A 13769-nucleotide genomic window follows, 5' to 3' on the forward strand; every position below is an offset into this window, starting at 1 on the left:
TGAGAACACTTGTCTGTTTGTCTTAAATGTCTTATCGGGTACCTTCTACAGTCCTGCAAGTCCTTTTACAATGGTCAGAGTGAAGGGATGGCCATCAGTCACCATAAGCACAGTTTTCCTGTGTCTCTAGAAGAGATGCAGGCACTGGCTGGAAAACACTCACTTATTAACCTGTAGCAGATGGGGACATTTTTGTCTGCTGGCCTTCGACAGACCATTTATTTAAAAGTTCAGCTGTCATGCTACATTTGAATGCATTTAGGGTTGATCTTAGTGCTGCCTTTGGAGATAAATGTGACTCTCCACTTCCATTTACAGTCTTTGTATGGTTGTTTAGCCAGATCAGAGGTAAATATAGTAGGTTTATTTTTTTAAAATATGCCTATATTTTTGTCAAACTGTTACAGAAGCAGTCCTAGAAAATTGGTGTTCAGATTTGCTCCTTACCCCCTAACAACCAGGAATCAAGAGATTTTTATCTCATTTGCTTTGCTGATACATGTATTGTTCAAAATTAGAATTTGAAAATTTGAACTTGAGATAGAAATTCACTGAGAATTAGACATAACATGAAATGGGTTGCATTAACCCTCTCCCTCCCAGTAAGTTGTGAAGATATAAAATCAGTATGCATTCATTCTTTCGTTTATGTACAAATACTTATTTTATGAGTTTCTCCTATAGTGGGGTATGGGAGTATTATCATCACAGATGGGACATTTGAGTGTGTCACCATCCTTTGTTCTTGTAACTCCTGCCACACCTCTATTTTCACTGACGCAGAGGGGTAAGGACCAACAAAGAGTAACAGAGATGCTACTCCATCTTTGCAGCCACACCCACTCCATGGACCAGAACACAACGAAACTAAAAACATGCCATTGTTGTTGCTGCCAACAGGTGGCACTAGTCATCACTTTAGACATTTATGAATAGGATTTCTTCAGTTTGTTGACTATTTCCATCTTTTGAAAATGTTTACATTTACCTCTGTACCTGATAAGTGCAAATATATAAGAAAGTACTTGAAAGCCATTTTGATGGGCACACATGACTAAGGTGAGGGCAGAGATTACTTGAGAAGCATGGAGAAGAGAGAAAATAGGATTTGTACATTGTGTGGGGGGTGGGGCCAGGAGTCATTTTGAAAGACAGAGAGTACACTGAACAAAATAGTAAGCCGAATGATAACAGAGAAATTCATCAAACTGTGGCAAACTATTAGGGTGTTTCCTCCAGATTTGCGTGTTGCAGTCCTGGTGACAAATTGGAAACAGGGACTCTGAGGAGCCAATTAAGGATGGATGATGTCCTACAAGCGAGGTCCTAAGCTTTGAGCGCCGAGTGCTCATGGGAAGAAGAGATGCTAGGGGTTTGTGTGCACAGAGGTTAGCACATACGATGTGAGGACGTAGCCAGAGAAGCCACCGCAGAGGCCAGCCTTGCCAGCGCCTGATCTCAGACCTCTAACCTCCAGAACGGCAACAAGTTCTGTTACTCAAGTCGACCAACCTGTGGTATGCTCCTATAGTACTGCTAACAGATCACAGTCACGAGGCAACCAGAATCCTGAGTGAGGCTGAACGTGTTGGCTAACACAACACCATTTCCCAGATCTCTTCTATCAGTGTTTCTGTTAGTTTGGGTCCTGTGAGAATCACCTGCCAGAATATGTATGGATTATACAGACAGACGGTCATTGGGGAAACACTGGGCAAGATAAAGGGGAGAAAGCTCCAGAAGGCAAGAATCTTTGAATGCTCATACAGTTGTAACCTGTGAGGGGAGAAGAAAAAAAGTTGGTTGGCAGTGGTTCAGAGCACTGCACAGTTCCAAGAAAGTTTCAAATAGATTTATGGCGAGTCTGCAAGTTCAACTCTTCCACCAAAGGTGTTCCATATTAGTATCCCTACCGTGTTTAGTCTTGACTGAACAATTTGCAGGAAGCATAGCATTGGGATGAATATGTAGAGGAATCTGAGCCACAGCAGCTGAGGTAATCAGTCACTTATGCTTTGATACGGGCATTTCACAGCAGACTCTATATCAAGCCAGATTTTAGCAGCCATTAAGACCATATCCTTCCAAGTTTGAAACCAGAGGAAGCTTGTATCCTTCCCCCAGCCTTCTGAAAAACTCTGAGAGGGTCTTGGAATGGATACACTTAAATCATTTGCCCACCTCTGAGCCAGGAAAAATTCCCTGCCTTGGTTTCCTCAGGACTAATATTTCATGCTTCACTTCCATGTTGGATTGTGTCATAAGAGCTAATGAGCATCAAGAAGGACACTTACTGAGTACACACACATGTGTGCATATATATGTATATATATAGATACATATACATACGTGCGTGTGCGTACAACAAACATATGTAATTCTATATCCCCAGAATATACCTATTTTTCAGTATTTTTATTTCTTGTAACTTTGCCCAGGTTGATTTCCAAAGGCAGAAGCAATTCACATCTGTGCAAAGGTAGCTTTCCCCACATCTTCACCAGCTGTGTTAGTTTCCTTTATAAATGTTTGCCACCTGATTGATAGACCACTATAGCTCATAAGTGCAGTGATTTACAGATGTCTTGTACTAGCGATGATCTCTCCTCAGTACTTATTCCCTAATTAGACTTTCTTTTCTAAATGCACCCCTCCTATCTCTGCTTATTTTCCCATTTTGCCTTTGTGCTTCTTTTGTTTGTAAACACGTATTTCATATTACAGCATATAGTCCTCTGTTTGCCTCACCAAAAGGCAAGGGACAAGGAACCTGAACTCTTGACCATGTTTTTCCTTCCTTCATATTTATGGTCAGTGTTAGATACTTCATTGACAAGACACAATATAGGTCAACATGCCAGGAATACAGGAAACCACTCCACTACCATTTTTAAAAACTAAACAAAATGATCCTTACTTAAGGGCACATTTCCATCACTCCCCTGTCCACCTGTGGTTCTCTACATTCGTACCAGTCAGTAATGCTCCGGACTCACCTTTCCAAACTGTTATATTCCCGACAGTTGATTTTTTGTTGTTTTTTTGTGTTTTGCTTTTACGAGACAAGGTTTCTCTGTATTGTTTTGGAGGCTGTTGGTCCAGCCCGGCCTCGAACTCACAGAGATCCGCCTGCCTCTGCCGCCTCCCCAGTGCTGGGATTAAAGGTGTGCGCCACCAACGCCCAGTTTTTTTTTTCCTGACAGTTGATTTTTAAACAACATTTAAAGGGCAAGTTTACATTATTGCCATTATATATTATAACTCCTAAATAGATGATTATGGAACTAAGAGAGGTTCCTCTATACACTTCCTAAAACACACCACACATTATGCATTAGAGTACATCAACTGTCCCCAGCCAAGTCAAGTTTTCCGACCATGAGTTTCGCTGCATGCCGTGTACCATCCAGGGAGAGATGAGGGAGTGAAGAAGATTCATTTACACCCGAGGAATGCTCTCCAGAAGCGCCAGTCACTTTATGTGCTGTGAACCTGGAAATGAAAACCTAGTCCTTTTATCAAAGAATCAGCCGCATAGAAGTAAAAACAAGAGGCTTCGGGGGCAGGGTGGGGGATGGGCGGAGAACGAGACTGCCTGTGGCGTTCAGGGTCTCGTGCGCACCAGGAGTGCCGTCTCAACGTTCTCATTCTCGCCTGAACATTCTAAGGTTCTGCTAATTATGCTGGCGTGCAAGGGTCAGAACAGGAGGGCTGAAGGCCCAGGGCTGGGCGGGGTCGCTGGAAGGATCATCCTAAGAGCCTAGGGGGCGAGAGGAGCCATGTGTTGGCTGAGGGCCTGGAGCCAGATCCTCCTGCCGGTGTTCCTCTCGCTAGCTCTCATCCAGCTGTTTATCAGCTTCTCCGACCATAAATTAACTAAAACCCACAATCACTGGAACCGGCAGTTACAAGCAAAATACGTTGAAACGGGTGAGTGACCAGGCAGGGTGCTGTCACAGTGCCCCACTGGCTTTTTTGGTTAGGGCATCCTGGCTGGCTCAATAGTCCTTTTTCAAACTTTCCATTTGGTGGTGGTGGTGGAGGTGGTGATGTTTTGAGGAAATCTAGTTAACATTGGACTCGTTTTGTTTCCACTGCCTAAATTGTATTGATGAGAACAGGAGGTAGAAACAGGCTATGCAGTTCAGTATTTCAAAACAAAACAAAACAAAAAACTGTAGAAAAGTGACCAGTTCCTGCTTCTTGGCAGTTTCCTCATTGCCAGAAGCCAGAGATGCCAGAGTATTTGAGGGCTCTCATACCTGATCTGATCTTTAAATAGTTTTAGTGTTACCTCTTCAGAGGGAGACACGCAAGAGCAGCATGAAAGATGAGCTAAGATAAAACCCCTTCTGGCTGGGCGTTGGTAGCGCACGCCTTTAATCCCAGCACTCCGGAGGCAGAGGCAGGCGGATCTCTGTGAGTTCGAGGCCAGCCTGATCTACAGAGCAAGTTCCAGGACAGCCTCCAAAACAATACAGAAAATCCCTGTCTCGAAAAACCAAACAACCAAACAAAAAACCCTTCTGGTCAGGAGACTGGAATTTCTGGCTTGGGTGGAGACCTAACATTCCATCTGAGGATCTGAGAGGGTCAACCACCAGGCCAAGCGCTCATCCCTAGGCAGTCAAGGTAGAGACAGGTGGCCTACTTAGTCCTTTCCTGAGGTGATGTGTTCTCCCTTTCCAGAATACCTGCCCCTACTTCAGCAGCTCACCCAGCTGCAACCATGAAGCTCAAGTCTGAACACCCATTTAACTGTCTCCTCTCTTCTCTTTTCCAAGCTCGCTTTCTCTAACGCTTCATGAGGCTGTTTATCCTCCATGGATCTGACCCCCAGGCTGGTACACACAGCATGGCTTTTTCGTTCTTTTCTCCATTGCCCTTCTTTTGACAGCTACTGAGACTTACAGCTTGCCTGCCTTGCGTTTTGTGGTTTTCCTTTTAAATATGAATAAAAAGTTCCTGAGCCTAAGCAAAAAATTCTTTGCAAATGATACTGAAGAAGGCAAATGTAGAAATATTGATATTAAATAAGAGAGATTTCAAGTTAAACACCAAGTAGAAGAGCTGGTAGTATTTTATACTTACATGAAGTACAATAACAACATATTAATGAACTTTTATTTACCTAAAATATATTTTTAAAATTTATACAGCAAAGGATAGATATTTTAAAAAAAGGATACCTGACAAATTAATGTTCATATGAGAAATCAGCATATCAAGTTGGACACTGGGGTAGAGAGAATTTTTACGAAAGAAGCAGGGACAGTGAGTTTATTGAGGAAAGGTGCACTCAGAGCCCTGAAGACTGGGGTGCTTCTGTCAACTGTCACGTGCTTGGGGGTCATCTGCAGAGTGTGACGTTTTCTACAGATGCCCTTCTGTTGCAGGTGTGGGTCCAGCTTCGTGGGCTTCCTGTCTCATTCGCCTCTTAAACTCCGCCCTGGAGCTCAGTAGTGATGACCCAGACACTGTAGAGTGCGACCTCTCCCACCCTTGGCCTCGGGGGAGGCATGGGTGAGGGTGAGGTTAGTGGGAGGCTGTTCTCACCTTCATTTTCACCAACTTGTTTTCATCCGCTAATTTTACAGCCTTTGCAAAGGCCTCCTAAATCTCCCCGTCTGCCCCAACCCTTGCCTCATACCACTTCTCAGAGTCCTGGTCTCGAAAGTCTTCTGGTAGAGTTCAGGACTACTTGTCTTTTATAACTACTTCTATGAACTATGCACTATCCTTGCCTTTGAAGGCCATAACTGTTAATCGCCAAGATGCAAGGAGAAAGACCACCGACTCAAATCATCATGGCCAAATTAAAGCAAGCAATTAATTAAAGCTTTTTTTTTTCTCGTGTACATGGGCTGTCTCCCTCTAAAGTGGGCTTCAAGATGTCAGCATTGGACATAAGGAAGACAAGATTTTTACAGCTCAGGGATAGAGACTTTCCAAATGGAGCATTTGGTGGCCAAATAGGTGGGATTATAGAAGCAGAGCATAAGAATAAACGTTAGTCATAACAACCTCCTGAAGCAAAGACATGGTTGCAAGGTGAGCATAACAAGGTTGTCATAACAACAGGTGGTCATAATAACCTTTTGAAACAAAGGCATGGTTGCGGTTTCTTGGAACAGGCAGTACACAACAATTTTTAGTTAAGGTTACAGGTTGGGCATGGACAAATCCTTGAGAAACAGAGATTTTATCACAAACATGAATGAATCCAGTTTGTTTTTACTATAAGATGGCTTTTCAGCCTAAGATGGAAGCAGGCTGGTTCATCAATAGCATCCTCCCAGGATAACTCAGTATATCAGATGGTTGCCTGGAATCCCTGCATCTCAAAACACTTAATCTGGAACTGCTGTGCTCTAGAAAACAAAACAAAAAAAAAAACATTTTCTGTAACCATTTGGCAGGTTCCTTGGGCTGCTGTTAGCATGTCTGGAACCATCAAGTGTTAATGGTACAGTTGTCTTCATTTTGGCTTCTGAGTTTAGGAGAAAGATCCCTCATAGTGTTATAAAAAAATACTAACGGGGAAAACATAAAAGATTTCTATGAAGGAATTCGATCTTGGGATATACTATAAGGAAAATATTATGAGGTTTTAAGTTATGACCTGTTTGTTGAAGAAAAATTTTAAGTCTTAGTAGTTCTCATGTCTAAGCAGCCTTGTCTTCAAGATCTCAGGAGAGGGGGAATGGGGACTATTATAGACAATAACTCCTGGAGTCTTTTTAGTCTGGGTGGGAAAGGCCTTTATCCATCCCGAGAAGGGTCAACAGACAATAGAAAATATATATGTAGTCCAGACAAGCTTGCTTACCAGCCTTGTGGCAGCTGCTATGGTTCATAAGCACGTTAGACACTCACATGTTACAGAGTAACATGTGGGACTCTAGGAACGACTCCTAACTTTTAAGTGAGGATATCAGAGTTTCAGGTTCTTAATAGATAGGAATTTAGTAAATAGAATCTTGTTTATCTTTGTTCTCTTAGCTGTCCTTGAAAAAAATTTCTTCCCAAAGTAACTTTCATTGGTAATTTATTTCCTATAATGGCAATATAAAGGAATTTTGTTGTGGTTTGAATGTAACTGGCCTCCATGAGCTCATAGGGAATGGTACCATTATGAGGCATGACTTTGTTGGAGTAGGTATGACTTTGTTAGAGGAAGTGTGTCACTGTCGGACAAGCTTTGAGGTCTCATATGTGCTCAAGATGCTGCCCAGTGAGACAAACCACTTCCTGTTGCCTCCTAGAGGTAAGACTCTCAGCTATTTCTCTAGTATCATGTCTGCCTACACATTGCCGTGTTCCATCATGCTGATAATGGATCAAACGTCTGAACTGTAAGCGAGCCGCCCATACTAAATCTTTTCCTTTATAAGAGCTGCTGTGGTTATGGTGTCTCTTCACAGCAATAAGAACCCTAAGACCAGTTAGCTATAAATATTGCTGTCAGATGCCCCTAGACATTTGTAATTGTATCCCTCATGGAAGAAGGTGAGGTTTGCTGGATCAGCAACATTCTGGATCAGCAGAGAGTGACCAGCAATATTCCACAAAAACTAGGAAAGTCATGTTCTAGACGCTATGAAAAATGCGACTGCATGGAAAGAAGTATATATGGGAAACAAACATAAAAACCAGGCTGGGGCTTAGAAGACAGTGCAGGGGCTAAAGTTCCTGAGCCTCAAGCATGAAGATGAGGATAATGTCCTCAGAAACCACGTAAAGCCAGATGTAGTCACTCATCTGTAATCCCCATCTGTCCCAAGATGGAAGATAGACATGCTAATCCCTGGAATTCCATGACCAGTTAACTTGACATACGCGATGGTAAACAAGAGACTTGCTTCAAAAAAGGAAGATGGTGGGAACCAACACTGGAGGTTGCCCTCTGAGATCCACACATGGCCTTTGTGTATGTGAACCTACACACACACACACACACACACACACACACACACACACACACACACACACAAAATTACAAATGCAAACTGAGGGGTGTCCTATAAAATGCTGATATACACTCATCAAAAATGCCACGTCATGACAAACAAGGTCAGGCATTAAGCCCTGTTGTAGACAGAGGACACAGGTTGACTGAAGTCAATGAGGAGCTCTACAAACAAGACATTAGTGTAAAAAACTAGTGAAATCCTGAGAAAATCTGGAGTTTAGTTCAAAGCAATGCATTAATTTCGGTTTCTTAGTTTTTGAAGTTTATTTAACTTTATTTATTATTACTGTGGTGTGTGCCCATAGGTCCACCCATGCCATCATGCACACGTGGAAATCAAAGAACGATTTGCAGTCAGCTCTCTCCCTTTGACTTTAGATGGCCTTGAACTCAGCTATGCAGGCTTACAGGGCATGCGCCTTCACTGGCGGAGCCCAGCTTGCTGGCCCTAGCTTCTCTGTGGGATCTGGAGTGCAAGATGTTTAGAAAGGGAAAAATGTTTACAGGGCATGCAGGGACGCCTGTGTCATCTTCACAGTGCTCCTGAAGTCTGAAATTACTCTAAAGAATGATGGAACTTAACAGAACAAGCTTTCGAAGCAGTCCAAGTTTGGATGACGGTGACCAGATCATTCCTTCTTAAACAACCCTGGGCATTCTTGAAGCCATCGAATCTTTTCTGTTTACTTTGCTTTTTCATTGTCTTAGTGTTCCTGCAGGGATTTTAATTTAATTCTCCAAGGGTAGGAAAAGGACTAGTGATCAATGGGATTTAATTTGAAAACTGAACTGTAAGTTTTTTTTCCCAGTCAGGTGAGTTCTGCTTCTAATTAAACAATCTGAAATTATGAAGCTTGTGAATTATGCCACAAAATAATAGGTAGAATGAGTTTATTATTCCTGTGAGCATCAGGTGTAAACTTTTTTCTTTTTTCAGAAGCTACCAGAGTAAACCATGAGGCACCAAGATGAGTTTTTAAATTTGAACTCACAGTTTTCACTCTAGAACTTTCAAATATATGTGGTACTATTTCATACTATAACTTTTCTAAAAATCAAAAGAAAAAATCTGCATATTGGAGGATTTTTTTTAAGTTTTGTGGCAAAACAGAATGGAGAACTGCAGTTTCTTTTTTAATTAAAGGACTAATTGATTAGCCAGGAATGTCTTTGTAAAACTGTTCTGACAACAGAGGAATTACTAAACTATTTTTTAAGTATGGCATATTAACTGTGTGGTAATATTGACAAGTTGCTTATTTTGATCATCTTTTGGAAGCTGTTTTTAAGAAGTTGGCTAATCAACATTGGATAATGCCATCTTATTTTTTCCAGAAGCTAGAGGAAATGAGTGGGGATTAACTTGAATGATGGATTGTCTTTGATGTGGGAAGTCCTTCTGTGTATATGTCAATAAAGCCAATAGGGAAGCAAGATAGATGGGACTAGGAGGATTCTGGGAAATGCAGTAAAGGAAGTTGTTGCCATGTGACTCCCGGGAAGAGGGGACACAGGTCTGCGTTCTTGGTAAGATAAGACCTTATAAAAATATATATTAGCAATTGTGGGTCAATAATTAAATCAGAGCTAGCCAATCAGAAACAATAGCAAATGGCCAACAGCTTCATAGTTAATATAGCCTCCTGTGTGTTCGTTTGGGACTGATGAGGCTCTGGAACCAGGCTGGCGGGAAGACTAAGACATGTTACATGTCTTAGTTATTTTTCTATTGCTGTGAAGAGACAGAATGACTAAAGCAACTTACAAAAGAGAGAATTACGTAGGCGACTTCCTTACAGTTTCATAGGGGTGAGTATGTGGCCATCACGGTGGCGAGCATGGCAGCAGACAGGCAGGTATGGCACTGGAGCAGTGACTGAGGCTTGACAAGCAGCTGATCTAGAAGCAGGAAGCAGAGACAGACACCAGGCCTAGTGTGGGCTTTCAAACCTCAAAGCCACACCTACCCCAATAAGGCACTCCTCCTAATCCTTCCCAAAACAGTTCCACCAACTAGGGACCAATTATTCAAATATATGTGTCTATAGGGATATTATTATTCAAACCACCACATGAGGAAAAAGTATTTAGGAGTATGTAAATAGAAAAGTAAAATATTTCAATATAGATGAATATAGCTTGAAACAGGAATGAATTGGTTTTGGTTTTAATTTTTATGCTTTTTATTTTCTTGTAGAATGTGCTCAAAAGCAAACCTGCCCATTGTGTACCAAAGACAAGAGAGTAAGTTAATTTTCTTATGAATAAATTGCCCTGGGAATGTTATAAGCTCACACATTTTCAGTTGTCACTGAAAGATGTGCTAAGTTTTGTTTCCTACACTTTTAGAGCAGAATGAGTGATGGCAGCTATGAATATATGTCCCTTTGCTATAAACTGTTCTTTGTGGATCTAGAATAAATAATGGAAATATTTTAGTACAAACATGTACTTCCATCTGGGAAATTACACATCAAGAAGAAAACAAGGTTTTGCTTGAAAAAGGAAATCACACCAAAATGTTGGAAGAAGTTTTATAGGCAAAGGAAAGATGTAGGTTTTGAAATATGGCATTTCCCCCCCCCCACCATTTCTAATCTCTAAAGACTAGGAAGAATTGACAGACAGTCTTTAACTGCCGTGTAACTAAGGTCTCCTTCTCTGATGATTAAATGTCTTTTATTATGGCTTTTTTCTTACTTCCAACTTTGAAGAAAGCAACAAACAAGAAACCCCAACAGTGATGAAGTAAATACCAATTTGTACACAGCTGTGCAGCAACACTTGAAAAACCATTCAGATCTGACCTTTCTGATATCACTGACAAGGACAATTGGCTTATAACAAAGGGACACAATCTGGTGATGGTGTCTTTCGTAGAGGTCTGGACAAGTATTATCTGCTTCTGCCCTCTTCCTGGTCGCTCTGTGTTTGAATGGGGACCTGGGCTGCCCACCACGTTCCTGGCTTTCCTCAGACAGCCCTGACTCAGACACACGCTGTCTCCGTGTGCACTTTCTTAACTCCAAGGCTGGGATAACAGGGAAAGCACAGTGCTCTGAGTCCTGAAACACCTATGGTGCCCATTGCTTCCTCTTTTCCTGCCACTGTACCTGTGCTTATGCCTCAACCAGATAAGACTATCTACCAACCCTCCCACTCAGTCCTTTAACCCTCCCACTTTTCCTTCCGGTGATCCACCCTCCCCTGAAGGGCTCCCTTGCTTCTTGTGAATTCTAATGCTACTCACATGAATTCATTCCCCCACCTTGTTGTTAATTGTTTTTCAATGTAAAACTTTAAGCATGAAGTAGAGGAAACATACTTGGAGACTATGGTGTGAGCTCCTTGTCCTTCCGATTTAGGAAGCTGAGGCGGGGGATGGCTTGAGTCTAGGAATTGAAGGCTAGTTTACACAACTAAAAAGAACCCTGCCTTTAAAAAGTATTATAGGAGACAGTATAATAAAACTGTATACCACCAAGGATCGTCTTGGGAAACTTTGTCTCATGAATGTCCCCTCTTTCCAAGTAGATTATTTTGAAGTCAATAATTATATGGATATCATTTTATTTGTACATATTTGACCCTCTATATATGTCTTTAACAAAGACTTTAAAGTATTGCATCTATAATCATATTTAGAAACCAACAACTAGTTACCCAGTTTTTTGTTTCATATTTATGTTTGTTTAAATCAGATCCACATACTGTAGTTGGTTGATACATACCTTAAGTCTCTTTGAGTATATATATTCTTTTTTCTCTCTCTTTTTCTGTATTGCAATGTGTTTGTTACAGAATAGATTGTTGTCCTGCTGAGCTCACTATAGGCTGGGTTTTGCTGGTCACATTCACATTATGGCCTTATCATGCTGTTTCCCTTCTCCTGTTTTTATAAGGTTGTAACGAGACATAAAGGACTGATGAGATTCTGTAGGGGTTTTTGGCAGCAATGTCTCATGCTGAAGACTCATTAGAAAGCTGATAAGGCTGTGGTCTGGCCTTTGGTGATGTCAGCAGTAAATGATGTTTTCTTTACTAATATCCATTGTATCCTCAGGGGCTACAAAAGCTACATTAATATACCTGCCTCCCTGTTTGAGGCCACTTACACTGCCCAGCTCTGATTGGTCCTCTGGTCTTTCTGTGTTTCAGTGCTATGCATTACTAGCTGATTACTGCACAAGCACATTATATCAAAGCCCTCGTTAGTACAGCTACTAGGGCCACCTGATCCCAGATACTGCCTATTATTTGCTCTTTCGGCTAGCAGCATTTCCTAAGAATGGCCATAGTAAAATTCCAGAACGTTATAACCATCCTTAAGATGGCAATATTATCCCTCACCTCTCAAATCTCAAAAGGTGACTTGATCTTTTGTTTTTATAGACAAAAACCTTGGGTATTAACTTTACTCACCAAATTGAAGGTGAAGATGTAATTATACCACTAGACCCAAGATAAACGATAAATGGTTGTTTATTGGGGAACACTTACACAGAAAAATACAAAGAACTGCTGGAGTGTTTCCTTACTCTCCCTACTCGATCTGATGACCTGCCAAAAAGAGCACTCAAAGGAAAGCCATGCTTCAAGCTCCTCTCTATCCTCTTTTGTCCACCTGAAGCCACACCCAAAGGGGCGTGGCCACTGTTAAAGGTTCACAGACCAGATGCCTACATCAAATTATAGAATGGCTGTCATTTTTAGTCACAATTGCATAACCTTAATGTTTTTCCTTAAAGGTTTAATGTCCCCTGAAGTTCTACCATACTTTTTTTTAGACTTACACTTTTGCAACTTTTAATTTTCTTTCATATGATATATACATATATATATATATTACTGTAATATTTCCTCTGTTCTCAGTTCCCCACGAACAAAGTCAGTGTTTTATTCACTGTTTTATCAATACATGTCACATATTTCCCAGCACACATTTCTAGTTATTGAATGGGAAACATTCAATAACTATTGAGTTAACTCTTGAGCTATTAGAAGAAGCTTAAATTACATTCAATACACTCTAATGTAACAAGGTAGAGAATTTATCTTAAAACATTTCTACACATAAACCATCATGACATGTCACGTCTGCTGCGCGGCCTGTGTCCGAGAACGTGCGGAGGGTGTCGGGTATTGAAAACACAGAGACTCGTTCAATGATATAAAGAGAACTTTAAACAGGCTCCAAGAAGGTTCAAGAAAAACTTCCTAAGAAAAGCTCCCACCAGAGAAGCTTCTGCTCTCTCCTCTACCCTGGCTGGTTCTGCTCTGACACCAGAGGTGGATGTGTGTGGGTTTTTGAAGGTGCGGTTAGTCTCTGGACAAGGTCGAGGTCAGGGCGGTTTCCGTGGGAAGGCCTTTCCCAGGAACTTATTGTATCATTTTTAGTAAACATATTTTTACTAAACATTGTCTTACAGCTGCCTACTCCCAGGCAGAAGGGGAAATGGCCAGAAACTTACTATATCGTTTTTAGTAAACATGTTTTTACTAAACATTGTCTTACAACTGCCTACTCCCAGGCAGAAGGGGAAGTGGGTCTCTGCTCAAGGTCTGGTGTTCCCACAATGACATGTCTGGAGATGTTCATATTGGAGGATAATGTGAAAATGATTCCCGCGGTCTCATAGGAATTAATGAAAGGATAACTCTGCATGGTCAATGCAGAATTAGAGTGTTGTCTTCTGAATAAAGAGCCTCTGTCCTAATAGCTGGAAGGAAGGCCATTTTCATTTAAAGATTTTATCACTTTCCACACTGCTACAAAGATATAGTTTATAGCTGGCTA

At 41.3% G+C, this 13769-nt stretch overlaps 1 protein-coding gene across 1 annotated transcript in view; it reads left to right on the forward strand.

Moving 5' to 3' along the window:
* Window positions 1-3672: 3672 nt before the first annotated feature.
* Pttg1ip2 (PTTG1IP family member 2) overlaps window positions 3673-13769 on the forward strand; it is a 48794-nt gene continuing 38697 nt past the window's right edge. The window contains exons 1-2 of the mRNA XM_021235194.2: window positions 3673-3930; window positions 10170-10216. Coding sequence (XP_021090853.2) covers window positions 3780-3930; window positions 10170-10216 — 198 coding nt within the window. The 5' untranslated portion in view covers window positions 3673-3779. The remainder of the gene's footprint in view (window positions 3931-10169; window positions 10217-13769) is intronic.

Source organism: Mesocricetus auratus, unplaced genomic scaffold (assembly GCF_017639785.1).
Source record: "Mesocricetus auratus isolate SY011 unplaced genomic scaffold, BCM_Maur_2.0 Super-Scaffold_100051, whole genome shotgun sequence".
Taxonomy (NCBI): domain Eukaryota; kingdom Metazoa; phylum Chordata; class Mammalia; order Rodentia; family Cricetidae; genus Mesocricetus; species Mesocricetus auratus.